At 38.6% G+C, this 27374-nt stretch overlaps 2 protein-coding genes and 1 non-coding gene across 4 annotated transcripts; 1 reads left to right on the top strand and 2 right to left on the bottom strand.

Moving 5' to 3' along the window:
- Positions 1-27283, top strand: CCDC43 (coiled-coil domain containing 43). 2 transcript variants are annotated; one of them, XM_032616469.1, is made up of 5 exons: positions 16-361; positions 4221-4308; positions 5983-6118; positions 7442-7500; positions 8669-10502. In XM_032616469.1, the coding sequence occupies exons 1-5, from the start codon at positions 80-82 to the stop codon at positions 8854-8856; spliced, it is 753 nt and encodes a 250-aa protein (XP_032472360.1). In that variant the 5' UTR covers positions 16-79; the 3' UTR covers positions 8857-10502. The 2 variants fall into 2 exon arrangements, with proteins under 2 accessions (XP_032472361.1, XP_032472360.1); XM_032616470.1 differs by lacking the exons at positions 7442-7500; positions 8669-10502 and adding an exon at positions 26972-27283 and having other exon boundaries at positions 1-361.
- On the bottom strand, positions 12102-26900 carry MEIOC (meiosis specific with coiled-coil domain). Its single transcript, XM_032616098.1, has 6 exons — positions 26890-26900; positions 21707-21811; positions 17682-19551; positions 17043-17177; positions 14211-14391; positions 12102-13775 (listed from the first exon to the last, which is right to left on the bottom strand). The coding sequence occupies exons 1-6, from the start codon at positions 26898-26900 to the stop codon at positions 13546-13548; spliced, it is 2532 nt and encodes an 843-aa protein (XP_032471989.1). The 3' UTR covers positions 12102-13545.
- Positions 21367-21496, bottom strand: LOC116746511. The gene has a single exon (XR_004347768.1). It is a non-coding gene; the product is annotated as a small nucleolar RNA SNORA11 (small nucleolar RNA).
- Positions 27284-27374: the final 91 nt, after the last annotated feature.

The following is a 27374-nucleotide window of genomic DNA, read 5'->3' as shown; positions in this document are numbered from 1 at the left end:
TACAAAACACCCGGCAGGTCACTACGGGTCGACGAGGTTCTACGCCCCGCGCGCCGGGGCGTGGATTTCGCTTCTGATCATGCGCAGTGAGCCCGTGGCGCGGCCCGTCAGGCGCTGCGGTAGGCGCCCTGGGGGCTGGCAGGACCCTGGCCCCAAGATGGCGGCGCCCAGCGCAGTGGCTGCTGCTGCCTCCGGCGAGAGCGATGGAGGGGGCAGCGGCTTTGAATCGTGGCTAGACGGACGGTTGGAGGCGCTGGGAGTGGACCGAGCCGTTTACGGTGCCTACATCCTGGGTGTCCTTCAGGAGGAGGAGGAAGAGGAGAAGCTGGACGCTCTGCAGGGTATCCTCTCTGCTTTCCTGGTGAGAAGCCCGGACACATTCCTTTAGCCTCTCTGCCGGCCCCTGTCAGTACTTCGTATCCCCTTTCCCCTACTTGGTGTCCCAGAGGATTAGTGGTCTCACCTGGGAAAGGAATACTCTTCTGAGCCCTGGGCCTCGGGGGAAGGGGGTTGCTCCCCATCCAGGGTTTTGGGAGCCGGAAGGTTGCAGGTGCATAGAGAGGAAAGGCTTTACCTTATTCTTGAGGACAAGGCCCTCTCAGATGCCTGTGGATGAGCTGGGTGAGTATTCTTCCAAAGGCGTTGAAATGTCTAAATGAGTTTTATCATAAACGTCTAACAACCAATTTCATTCCCATCCGCTGACAGTGTTCAGAGGGGGGAATTAAGTGCTCTGAGATGTCTGTGCCCTTTAAGAGGCAGTGCCCCTGACAAAAGCCTGCAGGAGGTACCCTCTCGGTTTCCTATTTTGGAGGTAGGAGTCCAAAAAAGGTCCGTTTAGGCGGTAGAGGTCTTTTCACGCCTAGGCAGAATGGAAACAAATTTTGTGCTTGATCCTTTACTGTATTTAGAAATGCAGTAATCATTGGGGGGAGTAGGTTGGGGAGTAAGAGAGATCAGAGTTTTAAAGAAGAGAGATAAACTTGATACTTAGCCTTTTAGAAGCAAATTCAAGAATCCAGAAATTGTGCTTTAAACTGTATTTAAGTGGTAAGTCACCAAGATGTCCACTTTTCCAACCTAATCATTTCTCCTGCCCTCATCTCTACCTACACTTACTTCGTGAAAGTGCAGTTCATTGACTGGTCACGTGGTTAAAACATAACACTAGTGCAGCTGTCCCAGGGCCTCCTGGCAAGGGCCCCCTTTTAGTTCCAGAGCCTGCTCTGGTGAGATTGACCTATAAATGGGAAAGCCTTAACACAGCTTGTGATGCAACTCGTAAGTTCAGTGGAAATACAACACAGTGGAATAACTTCTTTCCTTGAACTATTACATTGCAGGTCATAGAGGGAAAGAGTAGGAGGCAAGCAATTTAAGTTACTTTTTAAAAAATTTCCCACTGGGAAGTTTCTAAAGACTCCATGAAAAAGAAGTTGAAGTAATTTGGGTACTCATTGGTACCAGCTCCTTAACCTGTTCTTTACATTGTATCATTACTTAGAACTGCATGTCTGCTGATGAAGGCAGGCATGAATTTGCCTTAGACTCTTAACAGTCTCTTGGTAGAAGAGTTATCTAGACCAGATTTGGTTCTTTGTGTCTCCCTCTTGTTTGCATAAACTGCAGAAGACAAACTCATTTTTAAGGTGGCTTCCCCCCCCTCTGCCCAATTCACACACCATGCTTAATTTTCTCACAGTTTCCCCAACCCCTTCTATGTAGAAAATGACTTTGGGAAGAATTGGCCAGGAATGATATGGGGAGGCAGGGGTCCTGTCCATGAAAACTGAGGAGCAACTTTACAGGGCAGCAAGGCCAATGAATATGGTATAGACCAAACACATCACTCATAGCACTGCTTGTTGTCTCTCAGTTGGGCTGCATATAAAAGCTCCCGACTATTGTACCAGATCCCATTCTAGGAAAAACAAAAGGCATAGCCAAATCAATTGCCATATTGGGCTAGATTCAATATTAGGAATTTAGAAGTTTGTCAGCAACAATTTGAGGTAAGATTCAAGAATAGTATATATAATTGGGAGCAAATGACAGTAAACAAAAACTTCTGCCATCCTTCCCTTTATTCCTTCTGATTGCACTGGCGCTGATTGATTTTTTTTTAAGTCTTTTATTGAATTTGTTACAATATTGCTTCTGTTTTATGTTTTGGTTTTTTGGCCGTGAGGCATGTGGGATTTTAGCTCCCCCACCAGGGATCTAACCCGCACCTCCTGCACTGGAAGACGAAGTCTTAACCACTGGACTGCCAGGGAAGTCCCACGCTGATTGACTGATTAATCAAATTTTTATTGATGGATAAAAATATCCATCGGCCAGGCACTGCCCTAAGTGCTTGGGGTACTTTAGGGAACAACATAGACAGAAATCCCTGCCCTCAAAGGGTTATATTCCGGTAAGGGAAGACATAATCAGTAAATTATGTAGTATGTTAGAAAATGATTAGTGCTAGGAAAAAAGGAGCATTGTAAGAGGATCAGGAGTGGAATGGAGGGGTGAGCAGCTTTAAGTAGGATCATAGCATTAAGGAGGATGTTACATTTTTTTCTTCCAGTTGTATTGAGATATAACTGACTTACAGCACTACATAAGTTTAAGGTGTACAGTATACATCATGAAATGGTTATCACAATGAGTTTAGTAAACAGGATATTACATTTCGTCACAGCTGTTTATATACCGGCCTTCTAAACTGTAAGTGTTATGAGGCTAGTGACTGTTTCTCATTCGTCTCTTAGCACTCATCTTAGTGCCTTGAATATGGCAGGAACCATCTGGATGAATAAATGAACGAATGGAGGAATGAACTTCTTTGGTTTGGATGAGGAGATTGGGGGAAAAAACCACCTCGTCCTCCAAGAGTGCCCTTTCTCTTCTGCCTCTCCATTCCTTTTCCTACCCTTTTTTCTTTTCCTCTCCCTTCGCTTTTCCTGCTGGGGATCCTTGCAAGTCAGGAACTCTGGACCAAAGAAGTCCAGTATGTCTGGCATGCATGCTAAAAGTATGCAGGGTAGAGGATGGAATCCTTTGTTGGGTACAGAGTAAGGATATCCACAGTAAGTCTGTGTTCTGCCTCTCCTTACTTTTCTCTGAGAGATGGTGTAATATAACGGTTGAGAACGTGGGCTCAAAGCCAGAATGCTTGGGTTCAAATCCTGTTTAATCCCCTTATTACTTGTATCACCTTAGGCAAGTTACTTAACCTCTGTGCCTTGGTTTCCTCACCTCTAAATTGAGAGTGCTTCTTGAGACTGTTTTAAGAACTCTGAGAGTTCTTATGTATTTGAACGGTGCCTGACACATTAGGAAATGTGAACACTGACAACTCATCCTGAGGGCTAGAAGGTGAAGGTGGTGAAGGCAGCCATAATGAAGATGGAGGGAAAGACCTATATTTGTTGAAATGTCTGTTCTTTGCCCAGTGGTGTAGGCCTTTTTTTTTTTTTTTGGCGGTGCACAGCACGTGGGATCTTAGTTTCCTGACCAGGGATTGAATCCTGGCCCACGGCAGTGAAAGCACAGAGTCCTAACCGCTGGACCACCAGCGGTTAGGACTGTAGGCCCTTTATACACATTCATCCTCTCTCAAATCCTGGGAAGATGTGAAGCTTGGAAAAGTTAAGAAACTTGCGCATAGATCTGGGATTTGAATTTAAGTAAGTCTGACACCAAAGCCAACATCCTTTTTGTCATACCATGCTAAGGAGGAAGATTGGTTGGTGTGGAGAATATGTCTGCTTATGAAAAATGGACAGAGGGATGGTTGTATAGGAGACCATCTACTCACTTAACTTCTCTTTATTATGGATCAGCAAGCTCGTGGATATGTTCCAGCAAGAAAGTTGATAAACTTTGGAGAGTGTTCTGAGTTGAGTAAATTGGCCAAGGAAGATTTCATAGAGTTTTGACTCAAGCAACAGGTTTTTGCCCCAAAAGGAGTTGGTGAGAATCCTTTCCTTTGGAGCTTGACAGGATGGGGTGGGTGCTCTTGACCTAGCAGGTGTGGCTTCTGGGACTCACACATAGGAGATTACCTCTGTGTTTGGAGCCTCAGAAGAGAAACATCATCTCTATTCTGTGGCTCCCAAACCCTCCCTGTGATTTCTTCTCATCACCAGCAAGGGGAGCTCTGCCCTCTGCATAGACTTTGTTCAGGTTGAGGGCTCTCAGGAAATTAATTGGTCTACTTTTCCAACCAGGAAGAAGATTCCCTTCTTAACATCTGCAAGGAGATTGTGGAACGATGGTCGGAAACTCAGAATGTTGTCACCAAAGTGAAAAAAGAAGGTAGAGTTGGAGTTTTTACGTCTAATCTCTACAGCTGTTAGAGAAAGAGTTTTTAGTTTTCTCCAGTGGATGCTCATTTGCCCTAAAATAAGTTAAACTGGCAAACACAGAGCAGCTTACTTTCACTTTTTTTTTTTTTTTTTTTTTTTGCGGTACACGGGCCTCTCACTGTTGTGGCCTCTCCCGTTGCGGAGCACAGGCTCCGGAGCATGAACCCGTGTCCCCTGCATCAGCAGGCGGACTCTCAACCACTGCGCCACCAGGGAAGTCCTACTTTAACTTTTTAACTGAACATTGGTTTTCTTTTTTCCTTTTACACTTTTCCGCTTCAGCTGACCATGGCTCTCTTCATTGTGGTTTTTTCCTTTTTCGTTTTCATTCCTCTTCCCACTCCCCCTTGTAGATTTGCTCTGCAGGTATAGGGTCAACTATATTTTCCCATCTTTTTCATATTCTCATTTCATAACACAAATTATGATTGGTCTTTTACTTTATTCAGCTAAACCCTCCACCCTTTAAAATGAAAGAGATGTTACCATTAGGATGACAAATCAGCTGCAGAAAGCTCAAATCATAAATCCAAACTTGAACAGAATCTGTTCTAAGCCATCCGCATGTGGGTTCTCAGTCATGGCTGTACACTAGAATTGCTTGCTGTACGTTTAATAGTGCCAATGCCAAGACTTCCCTGGTGGCACAGTAGTTAAGAATCCACCTGCCAATGCAGGGGACACGGGTTCAATCCCTGGTCCGGGAAGATCCCACATGCCGCGGAGCAACTAAGCCCATGCGCCACGACTACTGAGCCTGCACTCTAGAGCCCGCAAGCCACAACTACTGAGCCTGCATGCCAGAGTTACTGAGCCCATGTGCCCAGAGTCCGTGCTCTGCAACAAGAGAAGCCACTGCAATGAGAAGCCCACGCACCACAGTGAAGAGTAGCCCCCTCTCGCCACAACTAGAGAAAGCTCACATGCAGCAATGAAGCCCCAACACAGCCAAAAATAAAATAAAATAAATAAATTTTAAAAATAAATAAATAAAAGTGCCTGTGCCTGGGCTGCACCAAGGACCAATTACATAAACATCTTTGGGGTGGGGACCCAGGCATTGCTCTTTTTTAAAGCTCCCCCAGATGATTCTGATATGCAGCCAGGCATGAGAATCACTGCTTTACACCATTGCCTCCTTTCTTTGAGAATGGAGAAGTTAACAGATGATTTTATTTTAAAATAGTATAAGAATTTCACCTAGCATAATTATCAACATGAAATAGGCCAGCTTAAGTTGGTGCTAGATTCCCTCTTTGGCTTCTGAGCTGAGAGGAGAGAAAGTTTCATGTTTGGAGGCTTCATTGTCTATGGTTCTCATGCAGTGCTTTTTAACCTTTTTTTTTTTTTAAAGCAGCAGAACTTCAATATATAAAACAAGTAAAAGCAGGGCTGCTCTGATTGAAGACGGATATGAGACCTAAAGCCTGGCCTTCACGGCCTCTCCTTGCCTTTCTCATTGGCCCCCGAGGCACGTCCTTTGCACCCCAGAGCTCTAAGGAGTCAGCAGATGCCCTTGCCTTTACTCCAAGCACTGCCAGGGTGGTGGACTAGTGGTTCGGTGAGCGTGTTTCCTCTCACATACAACCTTGTTGTCCCTCCCTTCCCTCCCACCACCTCCCAGATGAGGTCCAGGCCATTGCCACCCTCATTGAGAAGCAGGCGCAGATTGTGGTGAAGCCCAGGATGGTGTCAGAAGAGGAGAAGCAGAGGAAAGCTGCGCTCCTGGCGCAGTATGCTGACGTGACAGACGAAGAGGAATATCCTTTCTGGAGTCTCAGCGCCATTCCCTGAGGCTTGAGCCAAAAGCCTTTGCTGGTTTACAGTGAGCTCTGGGAAGCTGCCAATCCCCCTCTATAGCTTAATTTTCTCCTTTGAAATGGCAGTGATCTGTAGCCCTCGGTGGGCGTGAGGAATGATGTTGGAATGGTTGATACTGGACTTACATTTTTTAAGACACAATCTATATGTTCCTGAAAACTTCAGTGTGAAACAAATAATGCCTGAATGGACCACTGTTATTATGTTTTCAGAAAATATGCTCTAGCTGTGATTCTTTATAGCTGATTTCCACTTACGATTCTTTACATTTGTATGATACCTTTCTGTGAAGTACAGTGTTACATGTATGATCCATCTTTATATTTTTTCACAGTTGATAAGGAAACTGAGGCACTAAGCGATGAATGGGTGATCAGAGACATTCAAAGAATTAATAGCAAAACCAGGACTAGAACCTGGATTTGAATTTGGATTCCCAAATTTGGAGCAATTTCATTTGAATCTTTTTTTTTTTTAATATTCCAGTGACCACATAATTAATAAAAGTGAGACTGAACCCCCAAAGTGAGACTGAACCCCCCAAAGCAACACCAGAATAAACCTGGAATTTGAGCGGGGACTGTGTGAAAAGCAAGTGTTGCTGGTGGGGGCAGATCTGGTTCCCTGTGAATTTGAAGTCTGTTTAGGGAATGCCTAGCTTACTGAGCCAGCTTGAATGGAGTGGACATCATACCAGAAACGTCACTAGGTTAGGAAAGAATTCTCAGGCTCTTTGGGGCCAACTCCTCTTCTAGTTTTCCCTCATGATTTTTCTTGCCAGGTTTGGCAGAGCTGAGGTTCCAACTACAAAATCTCATTTCTTGGGCTAGAAAAGAATGTTTTAAGCAGTGGTTCTCCTGGAGGATTGCTGGGCCTTATGCCCCACAGTTTTAGATTTAGTAGATCCAGAGTGGGGCCCAGGAATGTGTGTTTCTCACAAGTTCTGGGAACCACACGTTGAGAACCACTGTTTTTGAGGTTATCTTGCCATCCCCTGGCTCCCAGGTAATGTGGCAGTCCACCTTGACCAGCTTCAGTTTCTTTTCAGCCTCTGACAGATAAGGATTTTACAGAAGCTCTGAGCAGTCTTCCCCAAGTTGAGACTTCCCAAGATGACTCTCCTGGGTCTACCGTCATATCCCTGACAGAGTCCTTCCATTCAGCGCGCTTTTCCTACCCATCACCTTAGTCACTATTTTCTGATGTTGGGTTGGGATGTGCTAACCTTTGTTTTCCATCTGACTTTCCTTAACGTCACTCACTGAAGCAGATGGGAAGGATGATTCAGGTGCCACCATGATGAGCACTGGTTCTGAGAAATGTATCCTTCTCTGTGTCCACCCCCATGTGTTTCTCCATAGAATATTCTTGTGGGTCAGTTTTTATTTTACTGTCCTTGCTGGGGGCTCCATTTACCTCCAATGACACAGGTCAGGCCAGCATTGTGAGCCTCAGTCCTAGGACAGTACTAAATAGTCAATTTAGCAAGAATTTTCCCCAAAGAAAATATGTTAACATGAACTGTGAAGGGGTTAGAGAAAGGATTTCTAAGGGAAAATGAGAATCTATATTCCTTGCGTATGGCACTGGGTTTCCGAGCAATGTGGAAGCAAATAGAACAATACTGCAGTTTTGGTCTTTGTCCTCAAAGATCTTATAATTCAGTGGAAAGAGACTACAAACACTGAAGACTTTAAGTTAAAATACGGACAGATTGAAACATACGTGCTGAGGAAAATCCCTACCAACAGAATCACTTATGAGCAGCTTCCTAGAGAACGTGGATTTAGAAATCCGCCTTAAAGGTGAGGAGTATGGTGGATTATCTGAGAAGGGGGATTATTTCAGTGAGACTTACTCATTTTAAAGCACTAAAGCAGAAAAAAATTATGTTTTAAGTGTAAAGAGGAGCTTGTCTGGTAGTAACAGGTTATGTTTTAAAGTTGTAAGAAATGAAGAGTAAAGTTTTTGGCTAGGTGTTTTCTAACTGGTTAAACTTATTTCCTTAGAACACGATTTTCACTTAAGCTTTAGTGGTCTAGGGTCAAAAGCAACCTGATAAAGTTTAGTACGGTTAAACAACTTAACTCTTTTCAAGCACTTTAATAATGCCAAGTACATAAAAATTTTGCCAGTTAGTTTAATACTGTAGTTACTAAAACTAGCCTGGATACTATACAATATTGCATCAGTGAATAAGTACTTATTGAAATAGTAATTTTAATTTCATTGAAATTGTGAAATTTCATTTTCATGAAATATTTAACACTCAGATAAGTCTGAATGAGATTTTTACTCTAATTTTTTACTAATGGTAGTTTTAGGATTTCCCATTAGACCAAAGATAAACGTAAGGGTTTTTTTTTAAGACTAGGGATAGGTAGAGAGTATTGAAGACTTGGCATGTAGAGAGACGACAGCAAGAATGAGGAGAGAGCAGTAGTTGAGACCTGTGTGACCTGGACCCTCATCCCTTAACTCACCTGTAGCCCTGTTTCGAAACACCAACGTGGAAGATGTCCTTAATGCCCGAAAATTGGAGCGAGACTCTCTTCGGGATGAGTCCCAAAGGAAGAAGGAACAGGACAAGCTGCAGAGGGAGAGGGACAAGCTAGCCAAGCAGGAGCGCAAGGAAAAGGAAAAGAAAAGGACTCAAAGAGGAGAGCGAAAGCGATAACCTTGGTCCACTCTATTCTTTCTCCTCATGAACTTGGTCAAGGGGAGAACTGGTTGTGCACTTGTGTATTTAAGAGAAATGAGAAAACATTGCAAAAGTGGTTTCCCAAGGCATTTCCCCTTTTGTTTACATGGTCAAAAGGAAAATCACAAACACTTCTAATTACAAAATGTGCCATGTCTCTGTGATGTGGGTAAGCAGATTATTGTAGTTGATGTCTGTACCAAAGATCTGGAATGGGGGCAACCTTTATATTTTAATACTGAAGTCCTGTACTCCTTTTGGCCACTTTAAAAAGTCTTCCCTCACCTGGGATAAAGAGCAGGAATATTCAGAAAGCTGACAGTTTTTGTCCTGAAGGAGCAGAATCATGGCCACTCCTTCCCTGAGATGAAATGTAGGAGTGTCAATTGCTTCAGAAGTAGTATTCACCCCTAAATGTATTGTTTTATGGCTGAAATAGGAAGCCGATGAAGAGCCCCACCTGGATCCAGACTTTATGTTACATGGCAACAAACTAGGAAAATGAGAAGTTATTTGGTGGATGTTCTACATTTGAGATTTTTTAAAAGTTTCAGCCTATGGTAGGAAACAAAGTGTCTTTTAATAAGAGATAGTTATATATTTTTCCCTATCTGGGCTGTGATTTTTATTTTTATTTTTTTTGCGGTACGCGGGCCTCTCACTGCTGTGGCCTCTCCTGTTGTGGAGCACAGGCTCCGGACGCGCAGGCTCAGCGGCCATGGCTCACGGGCCCAGCTGCTGCCGCGGCATGTGGGATCTTCCCGGCCCGGGGCACGAACCCGTGTCCCCTGCATCGGCAGGCGGACTCTCAACCGCTGCGCCACCAGGGAAGCCCTGGGCTGTGATTTTAAGAAGGATGTGTCAGTATTGAGTGCAAGGATATCATTGTTAGCTAGATTCATTTTTTATAATCATGAATCCTCTTGAGTGCTTGTAGAGATTTTAATCCTGATCTGCCCTAAAACATATAAGGACCTGATAATTACAAGTTTAAAGAAACCCTTTTAAGGAAGAAACACTGGAAATCTCTGCTAGCACAAAGATATTTAAGAGTGTACATAGTAGGTGCAACAAATTTATTGAATGAGTGAGTGAATGGAAAAACTGCTTGGGAGAGTCAAAAGTGAGTAGGAACTCTCCTCTATGTCTACTTTTGTCACAAGCCACATTCGGTTGTAAATAGGCCTTTCCCTACTTCAGGCAGTAGACTGTCAAGAAGCCTGAAGACAGCAATTCCTCTGTCAAGACAGAAAGTAGATTTTATACCAGGGGTGGGCAAACAACTGCCAGCAAGCAAATTTTGCCCAGTCTGGTTCTGTGTGGTGCAAGCTAACAACGGATTTTACATCTTCAAAGGGCTGTAAAAGAATATGTGACAGAGACCTTATGTGACCTTTAAAGCCTAAAATATTTACTACCTGGCCCTTCGGAGAAAATGTTTGCTGACCTCTGTTTTATACCATTAACTATGAGATTAACAAATTTTTTTACCTTTCTGTGGAAGGTAAAACGCATGGTTAAGGAAATGATGTGTCACCTCTGTACACTCCTATAACCGTGGCATTGCAAAATTTTTTTTAAATAACCACCTTTTAAAAAAATAAACTATTTAAATCACTGTCTTCTGATTTATTCTGATTCCTTCCACCTGGAAGTGAGTTCTGTGTGGATAGTCACTTAGGAATGGGTTTGAATTTTACTTATGTTTTGATTAGCCCAGTTATCTTTTCTGCTAGTAGAACCTCTTCCTGGAATCCATAAATTCTCTGCCTCAGTTTTCCTTTCTATGAGTTGGATATTAGGAGATCAGAAAGATTACCTTCTCTTTTGGACAGTCAGTAGATTGGCTTTGAAGTCTCTGAAGTACTGTTGGAGTCTTAGTTTCATATGTGGCTGTGGCTACAGATAGCATATGAGAGAGCCTATTTTAATTTAATAACCCATATTTTGGACTTTTGGTTGGTTCTCACCTTGATTTTGGTCTCTGAAGCAGAGTCAAGTTATATCCATAGACCCTTGAAGGGTTCTAGTTTCAATCTGTTATAACAGTAGGCAATTCTTTCTTCTGGGACTCTATTACATAGGTTATAGTTAGTGTACACTTGAACTAATGCTTAAACAGAAAAAGAGGATCAGCTCATTAGTCTTTGAGTAAGGTTATCCAGTTAACTCAGGTGCCAGTAAATCCTTTATGTCTAAAATATTCAATACGGCAAAAGGCAAATTTTAAACAACCATATTTTCTGTGGTACGATTGACATTTTAGGCCAAATTTGGAATTTCGGTCATAACATTAATTCCCAACCCTCTAAAATGTTATAGTACCAGATTATTCATAGGTTGTAATTCAGAAGTACAATGCTTAAGAACCATCCATTAGAGGGTATACAATAGAAAGGAACAACCTACTAACTTGAGTTATCCAAAGCGTGACTTGATTAACAGAATTTCAAAGAATTTTTGTGTTTGTATTTTGTTAATGGACTAGTGTTTAATTTCTGACCACTGTCATGTAAAAGTTTCCCCAGAATTTTTATTCTGGTTTGCCAGGATTAGCACAAAGGCAGAACAAAAATTTATTTGAAGGAGGTCCGGTTAGATCTAAGGATATCTGAATGGCATTGGTTTATTATCTACTAACACTATTATTTATGTGTTAATAATGAAATTTAAAACTTACCACCAGTTCTTATCAGTTAAATGAAATTTAATTGGTTTTCTGGCATGAGTGACTCTTAATGTTAGAAACTAATACAGGGACTTCCTTGGTGGTCCAGTGGTAAAGAATCCGACTTGCAATGAAGGGGATGCCGGTTTGATCCCTGGTCGGGGAACTAAGATCCCACATGCCGCAGGGCAACTAAGCCGGCTCCCACAACTACTGAGCTCACGCGCCTCAACGAGAGAGCCCGTGTGCTGCAAACTACAGAGCCCACGCGCCCTGGACAGCCTGTGTGCCACAACTAGAGAGTAAAACTCACAAGCCACAACTAGAGAGAAGCCCACACACCGCAACAAAGAGCTGGCGCGCTACAAGGGAAGATCCCGCGTGCTGCAACTAAGACCCAACGCAGCCAAAAAAGAATAAAAGAAAATAAATATTTTAAAAAAACTAGTACAAACATGTAAAAAAACGAAACTAAATATTTTCAACAAAGTAATTTATTTATTTTTCCTGAGAGACTAAATTCAGTTCAATATTTGTTTTCATAACACCCAACATGTCTTACATCAAACTTAACCACTTTCTATGCAGTGACTGTGGTGGGATGATCTATTTTATTTGACTACCCTCAGTGTAATTCATTTGGGTAGTTCTAAGGCATTTCAGTGATCAAAGTGTTTCTCCCTACAGTTAATCCTGCATTCTCAATCAGTTTCTTCTGAATATCATCTAAAGAAAATTTATGTGGTGTGATTACACTTTTTTTTTTTTTTAATACCAGGATTTCTAAAACTAGGAAAAACACCAACATTTGAAACATTAGTGTTTCTAGTCAAGGATAGTTCAATTAAATTTCATCAATACATTATATTATAGTTTAACTCATGCTAGAAATGTTAAAACCCAAGATCTTCTGAGTCACATAATACCAACATTTCATATTAATGAATTACTCAGGTTCCATACAAAGATATTAAGTGATGAGAAACAGAAAAAGCCAAGCTTTCAAGAACGCTTTTAAAAAAATACAGAAGCAAACTAATGAACAGAACTACACAAAATATACACTAACCAATTGCAAACTAAACTAGTTAAAGATTAACCTTAAAATACATTTTAGAACTTCGTGATACCCTCATAAAAGGCAGCAAACTAAGGATATTAAAACAATACTCATTATTTTAGTTACTGTGCATCAAGTCTAAAAGATCCAGATAAAGGAAATGTTTTGTTTTTGATTCAATTAAAATACTTTAAAACTGGAAATATTTAATAATTGATAGTATAATTAAATTTTAAAGAATATACACAAATGATTTGAACAGGCTTTATATTCAGTAACTTGCATGGTCTTTTCACTGGCACTTTTATCCCTGCTTTAGGAGAATCAGATGCATTTTCCTCCATATACTTAGGTAGTAAGATTTCAAATTTATAAATATGGTAGTATTTTAAATATTAAATTTTTACATGAATATTGGGTTCATCCTTGTTTTCCTTCGTTCCCTAGGTATTATCCAGTTTTGTAAGGAAAACACTTTTATATCACAATCAAAACTATGTCTTGGTTACTAGACTGTAGCCATAATTGGGTTACAGTCACTTAGATTCATTATTTGGAATTATACTTATTAAGGCAGACCTAAATGAAACATCTTCTAGAAGAATTTCACATTTGCATTTACCTGCACTGCAGAATGGGTTTCAGCAATATTTTAGCTGTTAGGAAATATTTAATTTACTTAAACTTGTTATCTTTGACTACCCAGGAACCCCTAGGGTAGTCAACTTTAGCTTTGAGTTCACTTTAAACTACATCTGATTCATTCCAAATAGAAGATTTTTAAATAGAAGTTAGACTTCATTAAGGTATTACCTTTAAATCTGAAAGAAAATTAATGTAATGAAATTTTCAAGTTTGACAAGTTCATTAACATTTTTTAGCATGTTTTGATACATTTACTTATCAGCTTTTTATTCTTCTTTCTGCTGGCATTTCCTTAATGTTTGTTTGCTTCACCTCTCTGGTTCATTGGATTGCTACTATTTAGGCTTTCATGGACTTTATCTTCACAGTTTACTATATCTTGTGAAGCCTTTTCCACATCTGTTTGGCCGGCTGTACTGGCAGTTTTTGGCAAGGTCATCTGCAGTGCACACCACAGGGTAGTGCGTGCTTTCCGAGTAGCCACACACATCTCTTTAATTGCTGAAGCAAGGGCAAAAACATCTGTAAAAGAAATATTTGGGGTCAGTTCATATCAGATGCCATTTAAGTAACCCTTAACTCATAAAACCCCGTGCTGTGCTACTAAATGATCAAACATTATTTTTATAAAAGAAGGATAGCTATTGACTGAGCTAACCAAAGTACTTGACTTAATATTTAAAAGTGCTGATACTTGTATTTATTTCTGACTTGTATAACCATGACTATGCTTTAGGTAGAACACAGACTTTAACAGAGTTATTATAATTAAATGGGTAATATTAGCAAAATAGATCAAAGTACTTCTGGAGTAAATTATGTGGGCACCATTTAACAATTTATTCTTTAGATAAGTATAAATGTTAGAAATTCAACCTTTTAACTTTAGAGTCTGATTTTATTAACATTCAAATTATCTCAGTGCCTTATCAAAAGAATATGCATTAATGTTTGTACCTCTGTCATCTTGGCATCTAGGAACACCTTGCCTTTGCCGATTTGAAGCATTAACAATTTCGTCCTTTCTACGTGACTGTACAATGTGAATGGACTCCAAGTGTCTATCAAGAGCTGTAGAGATACTGGCATGAAGGGGAGAGCTTCGAAGCCGTTCCATTTTGCCCAGTAAAGTCACAACCTGAGGGAAACATTTTAAATTTTGATGAGGCATGTAACCACATTGCCCTGTCAGCAACTTAAAACAAATCTTCAATGAAGCAGAATAGAGATGAGAGCAGTAATAATGAATAAATAAGTGAATGCTTACTATGTCCTGACACCATGCTGGGGGAAACAAAGATGGAAAGTCAGTCTTTTGTACCTATTTGTGTATGTTAATTCTAAAAGGTTTAAGGGTAGTCAGTTACTGGGAATAAGCAACAATGAAAAAGTCAAACATTCAAATATTTCCGTGTTATTAACAGTAAGTGCAAATATAAGATATGACATTCTTTTTGGCAAATAAGAGAATAGCCTGCAAATAGAGCATTATTAGGAGTTACTGTAATTAAAAGGGAAAAAAACTGAGCTAAAAAGGAGAAATCCTAGATTGATTAATCTTGACTTCAGCAATTCCTTTCTGGGCCTCCAAAGTTCTCCTTTTGGAAATCAGAAATAATACTGGCTAGCGGTAGTTTTAAGGAATCCATAATCCACAAAATACCAATTTAAACTTATGCTGAACTAATACAAAATAAATCCTATAACTGTCAAAACTGCTAAGGAAAATCAGGAAGTCTCAATCTTCTGGTTAATTAAGCTTAAAGAAGAGCACTGTATATCAGTAAGGGTAGTACGTTTCATAGTTGTATATGCCTAACTTGTTTCAAATTCTAAACTTGGAAGGTGTAAGGAAAGAGCAGTTTTTGAGTAAGTAGGATTTGGACATCAAATAAATACAATAATTGCCTTTGGGAGCTAAATGATTTAAAATTCACATTAAGAACTTGGTGTTCAGTGATTGGAGAGAGTAGAAAAATACCTCTCAATTAATAAGCACCTGAATGATGCCTCTAACCTCACACTCCTATCAAGTTTCTTTGGAATAAGTCTATCCCAGTTTAAGCTCATGGAGAAAACACAAGTGTACAGGTATAAAATATTTTCTTCCCAACTGTACAACCAGCCAGATTCTTGAGGGGAAAATAAGACAACAAAAGAAAATACCATAGAAAAAACTCCAGTGAACTACAAATTATGTATTTTTAAAATAAGACAATCATTTTGAATAAATGATAAGTGTAAAGAAAGAAATTTACACAGGTGATTTTTAATAAACTTTTTTTTTTTTTTTTTTTTTTTGTGGTATGCAGGCCTCTCACTGCTGTGGCCTCTCCCGTTGTGGAGTACAGGCTCCGGACGCGCAGGCTCAGCGGCCATGGCTCACGGGCCTATCCGCTCCGCGGCACGTGGGATCTTCCCGGACCAGGGCACGAACCCTTGTCCCCTGCATCGGCAGGCGGACTGTCAATCACTGCGCCACCAGGGAAGCCCTTAATAAACTTTTAAAAGATTTTTTTCAGAATTCCACAAAACCAGCAAACTAGAAAGTGGTACACATAAAAATATTTTTGCCCTTTGTGTATTACTGATCTAATGTTGCTAAATATAGATAAACAAAATTATTATAACAGCTATAAACATAACCTTCTAAATTAGGGTGAAGCCTAAGTAAGGCTAGAAAAAGTATATTTCTTAATATCCACAGTTAGCAATCCTTTGATTTATTGCCTAGAAATGTATTACTGAGAAAAAGAAAATTTAACTTGGAACAGTTTTAAGAAAAAAACAGAAGAACTAAGTTTTTATAACGTTTGGCTATAACCCATGTCAGTATCTGACTATACCACTGATAAATTCCATTGTACAAATTTACAAATTTGATTAAAAATTACAACTGAATGAGGCTGAAAGCTAGGTAAAATCAATCTTTTTCCATTGAAGTAGTTCATATCTGTATTTTAAAGACAGCATGGTACAAGTAAGAAACTAATGTTCAATAAAATAAGACTCTGTGGGCTTCCCTGGTGGCACAGTGGTTAAGAATCCGCCTGCCAATTCAGGGGACACAGGTTCAAGCCCTGGTCTGGGAAGATCCAACATGCCGCAGAGCAACTAAGCCCGTCTGCCACAACTACTGAGCCTGCACTCTAGAGTCCGTGGGCCACAACTACTGAAGCCCATGCTCCTAGAGCCTGTGCTCCACAACAAGAGAAGCCACCGCAATGGGAAGCCCATGCACTGCAACAAAGAGTAGCCCCCACTGGCCACAACTGCAGCAAAGAGTAGCCCCCACTGGCCACAACTGGAGAAAGCCCATGCATAGCAACGAAGACCCAACGCAGCCAAAACTAAAGTTAAGAGTACAGAGTTAAGAAAATGAAATATGGTAATTTCCTGTTAATTTACTATCTTGTATAATGCAAGCAGTTTGCTCATGAAGCTAGGAAACAAATGTTTGTGACTAAGAAATGGGACTTTCCCTGTAAAAGGCAAAATGATTTTTGCTTAAAAAAATTTTTCTTTCTGTTGAGGATTAGTTCCATTGCTAATTTGGGTTTCTTGAAGAGGAACCACTTAGACTATTAAACCTACTATTTCAATGACTGAGTGGGGCTATTTTCCCTTTCCTAAATAACTAATAGTTCTAGGTCCAAACATGGAAAAGAATACATTTCAGAGAGTTACACATAAATGTGATTTTAAAATCCTTCAGAATTCTAACTTGCTGAAGCATTTTAAAATTTTATCAGTTTAAAAAATCTGCTATTGGATATTTTCACAGCTTACTCTGGCTTGTTCTCGAAGTTCATCCACAATTAAGCGATCAACTCTAGATGGGTTGGAGGTTAGCCTTGGAATTGGAGTATTATTAGTACTCGATACCTTTTTCGCTGGATAATTTTTGGCAAGGGCCAATTCAGTCTGTAAAAAAATTATATAACTTTTAGATGCTAAATTTTCTAAATATGATTCAATCATGAATAATATTTCTCATAGGCCTAAGAAGTAAATTGAAAATTACTCCTTTAGATAAAAATTGTTTTGGTATCAAAAGGCAACAAATACAAACCACAGTACCACAGTACTTTTCTGTCACACTTAATGCATAAAATACCTAAACACTCCAATAGTTTAATACTTAGAAAATTCAAAGAAATAAACTTTTAACCCATTAAGGAAAAAGTCTACCTAATAGGCAAAATAACCTTTAAAATAACAAATTTTTTTAAACCCCAAGCATTTTTAGTCTCTAAATTACCTAATTAATTCTCTATAGTCATGAACTTAACAAATACTACACATTATAGAAGAATGCAACTTAAAAATAAGGCAAGTACTCTTTCTTAAGCTACACTAAGGTAAATAAAATGAAGACAGGCAAAGGGGATATAGTAAGTTACACCTAAATGGATAGTTTTGTGTTACCGTTTTTCTCTCCTTTTCTAATGCTCTCCATTGTTCATAGCACTCTTCTAGACGAATATGAAGTTCACTGGCTGGTCCACTACGGGTTTTAATTGGTCTTTGAAATCCAAAAGTTGGCACAAAACCAGAAAAGGAATTATCACCATACATCATATCATTGAAATACGGGTTTAAATGGCTTAAGTCATCGTAAGAAAACAAATCATAGGAATCCAGCAGTGGAACAACTGAATGGCCAAGTGGGTGTGTGGATCTTAGGGGAAACCCATTTGAACCAAGTTGTTGAAAACTCTGATTATGCCTTAAATCTCCCATCATATAATTATTAGAAAAGCATGACACCTGTGTGCGATTCACACGGCTATTAATATTGTTCTCTCCACTTCCCTGTCTGTGGCTATTAAAATGACCCTGTGACTCCAGCAGATCTTGATATGTATTTTGAGATAAGCTATCTAAATGCTTTGGCCCTTCCTCAGGGTCATAATGGCCACTCTGGGGCATAGCTTGAAAATAATGTTTGTTTACATTTTCAATGATCCCATACTGCTGAGCTGAATAGTTATCATAAAATCCATTTGGCTGCTTTATTTTTTTATCGGTAACAGATTCAAAGAGATTTTCTTCTCCAGTCTTTGTCAGTCCTTTCATGTGACTGACAGATTGAATTCTTTCTGCACCATTATAACCAAAATCACAACTAGAAAATGCTGAAGGGTTTTCTTGGCAATACTTCTGAAATAAATTGCTATTTGCTGTTAAATTTGTAGATGGTAGTTGCAGGAAATCTGAAGAATGGTTAGAACCTTTTGAAGCTGCACTTAAATGAGTATTTAATTTCATCAAGTTACCTTGATTTCGATAAGGAATAAGAGTGTTATTTTTTGTTTGGACATTCATCCAAGTTGGTCTGTTTAAGTTGATACTGCCTGAAGATGCTGCTGAGTTTGCTAGTAAATTCACTGACCTAAAATACTCAGAATTTGGGGGGTCAGTTTTAGTAAACTGTTGCTTTTCTGTGACATTGACAAAATCATTATTAGCTGGACAAGCTGTGTGAGGTTTTAGTCCACATTCTGATTTTAAGCCAAAATCAGCAGTAAATGCTTCCTTTGCAAACTGTTTTTCTGTCAGATGTGGTATAGTTTTTGGAAATGTGAAATTCTGCTGGTCAGGTATTGTCGCCTCCATTTTTTTCTGATTTGCTGGTTTAACCTGAAATAACTTTGTGTGGGTGTCTGCTTCTACAGTTGGTGTTTCAGGTGTGCCGCTGGCTAATTTTTTACTATCTTGGACACTAAAATTTGAACACTTATTCAGCTTAGCCTTATTAGGATAAGCATATTCTGGGTATCTACAATAATCTGCATTTTCATTGTATCTATTAAATTGGGAAAGAAACATCTCTGCCCTCTTTTGCTGTAATGGTGCTTCAAGACCTTTAGCACATATTTTTTCTCTTCCATAAGAGTAGGTATCAACTCCTGATTCTTTCATGATGTCAGACAGACCAATGTGGGGTGTAAAACAGTTTTTGATAGATAGATATTCTTGAAATGCCGTCTTAGCTGTATCATTTGTCTGAATACTGTAACAGTTAGAATGATCACTTCGTGAGGGGTACATCCATTGTTCTTCAAGGTCTAAACCAGTAAATCCATGATAAAGTTCATCTATTTTTTGTTGTGGTATCAGATTACTATTATGCAGGTACTGCTTTTCCACTGCTGACACAGATTCACCAGTATAAAAAGCTTGCTGAGAGATGGCTGTATCTATTGGCCTTTTGGTTTCTGTTAAGAGGTCATGGTGATCTGCAAATCTGCTTGTGTTCACAGGCCAAACTGACTTTAAATTGGAGGAGCAGGTCCTAGAACAAGTAAATACATTTAATTACAATTTAGGTTTTAAAAGTCTTTATTTTCTTAGTGGAGAAGGTAGGAAAGGCTTTCAAAAACATTTATATTGCCCCACCTCACCAACCTCTAATCCTTTCCAACTTTGCCTTATAAGCTGCCATTACATCCAAATAACTATAACTTGAAATGTGCTATATGCTATATAAATATGCATTTTAATCTTAATATGTCTTCACTATACTTTCCCAAGAGACATATACTAAGGCCTGAGGCTGGTGACTACCTGGTCTTACATGAATTGTTTTGTTTTTTAATTTATTTTTCTTTCTTTCTTTTTTATCTGTGTCGGGTCTTAGTTGCGGCACGTGGGATCTTTGTTGAGGCATGCAGGCTCTTTTATGTTGCGGCCCGCGGGCTTCTCTCTAGCTGTGGCGTGTGAGTTTTCTCTCTCTAGTTGTGGGGTGCACGGGCTCCAGAGCGCATGGGCTCTGTAGTTTGTGGCATGCGGGCTCTCTCATTGAGGCGCATAAGCTCAGCTGCCCGCAGCATGGGGGATCTTAGTTCCCCCGACCAGGGATCGAACCTGTGTTCCCTGAATTGGAAGGCAGATTCTTTACCACTGGACCACCAGAGAAGTCCCCACTTGAATTGTTTATATATAGTAAGTAGAAACCAAAATAAGTTTTTCTTTTAATTAAGTTATTATATAATACAAAAGTGTTGTTGACCTCAATTTTTTTTAAATAAAAAAGATGTGCTGGGATTTCCCTGGTGGTCCAGTGGCTAAGACTCCGTGCTCCCAATGCAGAGGGCCCAGGTTCAATCCCTGGTCAGAGAACTAGATCCCACATGCCACAACTAAGAGTTCACAGGCCGCAACCAAAGATCCCGCATGCTGCAACTAAAGATCCCACGTGCCGCATAACATGGCTTCCACACCCAAATAAAACAATTAAAGCATACTTAAAAATTTTTTACCGTATGAATAAAATCCATACATACTTCTGCACAGCAGTAATGATAGTTTTATTTTTGTAGGTATAAGTATAAAAGTCCTTGGAATGTATATTTTTTAAGCCAAATTTTAGCTCATGAACTCAAGGGAAATAGCTCTGAATTATGCAAGAATAATTATGCAAGTTTCCAAGTGAAAGTTCTTTTTTTAAAAAAAATTAGTCTTTTATTTGCCAGTATAACTACAGTAGCCTGCAAACTTTTTTAATCTAAAAAGCACATTTTACATCACAATCCAACAAACACACACATATATAATGTGTATACATATATAAAAGTGAAACAAAAGTTTTGCCAAAAACGTCTACCCCGAGTGTTAATTCTTTTTAAGACTTTTTTTTTAACCAAGGCTGAACTGCATTGACACATCATAATCACCAACATCCCTAGTTCATCTTAGGGTTCACTTTACGAAGTGAATAGTGTTTCATGTTCTATGGGTTTGGACAAAAGTATGATGACATAAAATCATTATAATGTCATACAAAGTATTTTCACCCCTCATAAAAACGTCTGTACTCTATGTATTCATCTCCCCTCTCCCCGCAAACTCCTGACAACCATTGATCTTTTTATTGTCTCCATTGTTTTGCCTTTTCCAGAATGGCATATAGTTGGAATCTATTTTTCTGCTTTTTTGAAGAGAGGGGTTCAAAGCCTTTATGCCTATAAGACCATTCATGGCCCACCCACACGTGGACCAGACAGGCTCCAGGTGGCAAACTCCCCCACTGCATGCTGTAGCTTTCCTTCCAGTACTGAGCCCTGTCCCACTGGTCCTGCCCAGCAGCCACATGGAGGTGCAGGGGGATACGTGTTGGGTATTTGTTCATAGGAAGGCCACAAGTTTTGTGCCCCTTGTCACAATGAACCCAGATTCCTGTCAGGTATGTTGTAAACAGACGAGCCATTTCTTCAGACCCCCTGCTCTAAGCACACCCCAACAAATGAAAGTTCTTAATAGCAAATTAAACTTTGAATTGTATGGGAAGCACCACAGCAAAATCAAGGCTTCTCAAAACAAATATCTGAATTAAGATGTCTACTGTCAGATGATCCTCTATTAACTAAAAATAAAAGTTAATAGGGTAATCTAGTACCTGGGAATTTAAAGGTTTACTACACACTGTATAGCTTATATAATATACTAACCCCTCAGTGAAATATGGCTGTGATTTATCTTGCTCTTCCAAAATGTTAGACACAAGTCCATATAAGTCTGTTTCACTACCATAGTCATTTCTTTCTGTTTGAATCCTAAAGATAAATGAATATCACATGTAAATACTTTTGCTCATATTGAAATACAATATATTGATTTCTATTTCCAGACTTATTCTGCCATTATTTTGCGATAAAATATTTGGATTGACTCTATACCATCATTTCAAATAAAAAGGGAACAGAAAAAAAAAAAAAAAGGGAACAGGAACTCAGAATATTTTCCACTTTAGCATAGTGTTTATGTTACATAAGTATTTCTCCTTCATTCCAAATCCTATGTCTAGTTCACAATGTATGCTTACCTCTTATTTCTCCAAAACACATGCTAGTCATTTTAGGTGATCAAGATACAAATCTCTGATCCATGATGTTGCAGACACGGTTGGTACCATGGCTGCTCCTGAAATCATGTTTAGTCCTAGTATACATCATTACATCAACAACACTTGCTCAGTTTTTCCATTTGTGATTTGAAAACCATATGAACCTGTTGCTCTATTTTGTGACTCTTCATACTAAACGTTGGATTAAAAAGTGAAATGTGATATGGTCATCCTAGATATCACAGCAACATTGCAGTTGTCCCTTAAATGTAAAAGATTTGGAGGCTACCCCTAAGTCTTTGCCGAAGAAGTGACTGTACTCCATGTACCTGAAATCCTACCTAGTGACTAAAACTATCTAAATAATACAAAATGTAAAAGCCACAAGGAGATGGAAAATTGGTGCCTTTTTACCGCTTATGGATTTGGGGTAATTTGTTCCTAGAAGTAATATGTTGTTTTAAATTGTAATTTCTTGTTTTTTCATATTTTATGTCTATCATTTCATAGTGTTAGGACATTTTAGAAATAAATAAAAATACCTTATATTTGCATAACATTCAAAATTTCATTGATCTTCATAAGACAGGAAGGGAAGATATTAGTAATCATTAAGCTGTTGAATAAATGATCATGTGTGATATTAAGAAACTTGAATTTTGCAAGGGCATGTGATTTGCCATGCCTTACTATACACTTGCTGAATAAATGGTCTGCCTACAAGTCTAATGCTTTTTCCACTACATCTTGTTATTTCAAAAAGACTCAATATAAAGTTTTTTTGTTTAATAATGTTAGTATATATCTAGAAAAATATTCTATGTAATATATACCAAACTGTTAATAGTTGTTACTGGGAGGTGGAGAGGCAAGGTTATGGTAAAATTCTGCTTGCCTTTATATATTTCTGTAAAGTGTGAAGTTTTTCAATGAACATGTACCAACTTAAAAAATATTTTTGTTTTTTGTGGAATTATATGTTATATAGTCCTTCTAATAAAATCACTATTTTAGAGAACTTACCAAATTAAAATTTTTTTAACAATTATTTAATTAATTAGTAGATTTTAAAAATAATTATGTCCTGGTTAAACTAAAGATGCATCGGCCTCTATTAACTGCTCCCTTATTATAATTAACATAAAAGTAGTGTCACTCCCTTAAGCTTCTCTTGGCAGTAAGCTCCCATAATATTCTATACTACTTCTTTTAAACCTCACTATACTTGCAGTGCCTGACAAGTTGTCGTCATCATCATCATCATTACTGTAAGATCTATAAAGGCAGGGATAATTTTTGCCATGTTAATTCTAATATCCCCAGTAGGAGAGAATCTGACATAGAGTAGGCCCTTATTATTACTGGAATTGAACAGAAAAATAATTAAAGTATCTTATGTTTGATAAAATCCTGTTTGTTGTATACTTGTGAAGGAAAAATTACCGAAAATTTAGAATTGGATTTAAAAAATAAATTGAAAAACTGTAACTCATTTATGTAAGTTATCTTTAGAAAGAGGAACTTAAGATTTACTCAGGGTTGCCTCTGATGAATGAAAAAAAGTAATAAGAAAAAATTATACACACGTAACTATCCCGTTTAAGATTTCCTAAAAGTTTGATAAACAAAATTATAATGCCATAACATAAAAATGCTGATATAGGGAACAAAGAGCTAATGCAACTAGGTTCCCATGTAATCAAACTTAAAAACACTTCATTTAGCCTCAGAAATCTAATTTATTAATTTACCTGTTCTTTACACTGATCTGAGAATTAGAGGGCTGTTTAATATCATCTCCATACGTAGACGATGTTGCATAGAAAAGTGAAGAATCTACAGAACTTGCATATTCTGTTGATGAAGAAAGTGGAGCATAGGTCTGCCTTAGGTCAACATTGTCTTCACTCTGAAATTTTAAAGACATGTTTGTATACCAGACACAATCAAAACTGCATTTATTACAGAATATTAGCCAAATAATAGGAAATTTGAGGAGTTGGGAGACAAATCTAGACTTAGCCACTTAAGCTTACTTTACAGTAGGGGTTGGCGATTTTTTTCTGTAAAGGGCCAGATAATTAATATTCTAGCGTTTGCTGTGTTAAGGTCTCTATTGAAACTCCTCAACTCTGCTGTCCTAGCACCAAAGCAACTATAGACAGTATGTAAACAAGTGGGCGTGGTTATTCCAAGAAAATTTTGGTCCCGTTCAGTGCCTGTTGCTTATCACTGGTATAAAACACCTACAGTTATTGCAATTTTAATTTTTTGAACAGATGAGCATTGTGTGGACTATAGCAGTATTATTTTTGATAAATCATTTAGAAAACTCAGTCTTACTGCCCCCAATCTGTGAAAAAAAAGTGAATGTACATTTACATAGAATTTTCAAAGAAATTCCACAAACATTATTGTATCCAGTCAATCTTATGACATGGATATTCTCTATATTTTAAAAATGAGGAAATGGAGGCTAAAAGTTACTGAGCTAAGAGGTGACAAAACTAAAACCCAATCTCAAGGCCTTCTTACTCCTACATTAGGGCCTTTTAAAACAATATCTTTAATTTTCAGCCTAGTTTGTATTTCCAAGAGAAAGTGTAAAAATGAGATGAGATGTTATATCTTAAGAAATTTTAAAGATATTACAATTAGAAGAAAAAACAAGCTCATTTCCTTTTTTCTTAACACTTCTATAATGAATTTTGAGTAAATAAGATAAAAAGTTTGAGTTTTAAGATTTTAATGAATTATTAAAAGTCCTGCCTCCTTCCCAAAGGGATTGAGGTACAGTGAAAATACTGCCCCCTCAAATTTTAAATACTTAAAATAGTCTGAAAGTATAGATTCACAATTTTCTTTTTTTTTTTCGGTACGCGGGCCTCTCACTGTTGTGGCCTCTCCCGTTGGCTCCAGACGCGCAGGCTCAGCGGCCATGGCTCACGGGCCCAACCACTCCGCGGCATGTGGCATCTTCCCGGACCGGGACACGAACCCGCGTCCCCTGCATCGGCAGGTAGACTCTCAACCACTGTGCCACCAAGGAAGCCCAGATTCACAATTTTTTTTTTTTTTTTTTTTGCGGTACGCGGGCCTGTCACTGTTGTGGCCTCTCCCGTTGCGGGGCACAGGCTCCGGACGCGCAGGCTCAGCGGCCATGGCTCACAGGCCCAGCCACTCGGCGGCATGTGGGATCTTCCCAGACCGGGGCACGAACCCGCGTCCCCGGCATCGGCAGGCGGATTCTCAACCACTGCGCCACCAGGGAAGCCCCAGATTCACAATTTTTAACTCTCCAAATAAGGAGCTAGTAAAACGTGAGATGTAATAACTATAAATATCCAGGCATAAACACAGTAGAAATAGTATTTTCTTATAAATATAGAAGATATATAATCCTGGTTAAAAATATTTTCTAATTGCTTTCATTCTCTTAATCGAAATTTATGTAAAAAGAGATAAAACATGTTTAGATCAAAACATTCCTAAACTTTTGTTCTTCATAGACATGATAATTGAAAAACAACACTTTAAACATTCACTGAGTTTATACCAATAATACATGAAAATTAATACCTTCTAATCACTCACCTTCAAGAATCTCAAATATTTTACAGCCATTTGTTTAAATTCCAGTTATGATTACTATTTGAAACCTACACATTATAATTTTCTCGTTTATAGCTTACATTTTGTTGACTATTCTGAAGCTGGAGAGACTGAGGCACAGAAGGGATTTTCCTAAGAGTGCCACTAAAAACTGCCTTTCCAAAATTTCTGTTTGTTAGCAGTAACTTTTATAAAGGATTTTATTGTTAGAACCTTTCATAATTTTATTCCTTTAGTTCTGCAGTTTTTATCACAGACCCCCTTAACTCTCTTTTAGGTTTGAAGTATCCAAAGTGACATAAATAATTGTTCATTTTCTGAAAGAGTTGCTTAAACAAAATAAGCATCTTCAGATTATATAATATCAAATGAAGTAAACAGTATTTGAAACTAAATGTATTTTGGGAGTATTATTTCAAGTATATTTTATATTTTAAAGTAAGATTTGAGTATTAGAAAAAATCCTTTTAAAAGATTGATTTAACTGTAATATGCCAGGATAAAACAAGCAACTAAAGTAATGTGGTGGATTCAAACAATTATACTTTAAATATCTGGATCCTTCTCAGTCAAAATATTTCTGGAAATTAAATATGCAAATGCTTAGGGTTGGCATATTAATTAGTCTAGATAACTGCAAAATGTATCACTTTATCCTTGCTATGCTTAATCAACTGAAATTAAATCCAAGTAAATTTTAGTAGTCATGTAAACATTACAGAGAGCAGTGGAATGCTGGTCTTGGCAGTGAAAAAGAGCTGGGTTCCACTTGGGCTTTGTCACTTAGGGCACAAGTCAAATGCTCTGAGCCTCAGTTTCTCTATCTGTACAGTGGGTATAATACTATACAATGTTGTAGTGTGAATTAAATAAAATTATTGATTTCAGGATATTGTTATAATTCAAAGTATAACAATATCAACAGTGATGTCCTGGTTAAATAATTTCAAATGAAAATGGCTTACATTAACCTAAGCTTAATTTAACACGATTAACAACAAAACTAAATGTTTTACGTGAGGTAAAAGGCAGCATGTCATCAAAAACATTGTTAGAGCCAGAGAATAAAAGAGTAAAGAAAAATTTAAATTATAAAACGTATGTTTGCACCGACTTACAATAAACGCCGGAAGGAAGAAATATTTTATGGTCTTAGTAAATACAGATTTTTCTTACATTTCTGGCATCACGTCATGCTGAGGACAAGACAAAAATAAGAATCAACGAAAAATCTTATTCCTTAACTTTTTTTCGAAACCAGTGTGTATTCTGCAGACTCTGTATTTAAAATGCTGCTACCGGTGACTTCCCTGGTGGCGCAGTGGTTAAGAATCCACCTGCCAATGCAGGGGACACCGGTTCGAGCCCTCCTTCCGCGAAGATCCCACATGCCGCGGGGCAACTAAGCCCGTGCACCACAACTACTGAGCCTGTGTGCCACAACTACTGAAGCCCGCAGGTCTAGAACCCGTGCTCGGCAACGAAAGAAGCCACCGCAACGAGAAGCCCCCGCACCGCAACGAAGAATAGACCCCACTGCTGCAAGAGAAAGCCCGCGCGTAGCAACGAAGATCCAACGCAGCCAAAAATAAATAAATAAAGTTATTAAAAAAAATATATTGTTACCGGGTGTCTGGTCCTAAACATGGAGCAATTTAAAC

The sequence above is a fragment of the Phocoena sinus genome, chromosome 20, assembly GCF_008692025.1.
Source record: "Phocoena sinus isolate mPhoSin1 chromosome 20, mPhoSin1.pri, whole genome shotgun sequence".
NCBI lineage: Eukaryota > Metazoa > Chordata > Mammalia > Artiodactyla > Phocoenidae > Phocoena > Phocoena sinus.
The sequence above is the reverse complement of the archived record's forward strand: the minus strand, read 5'-3'. Positions and strand labels throughout refer to the sequence as shown.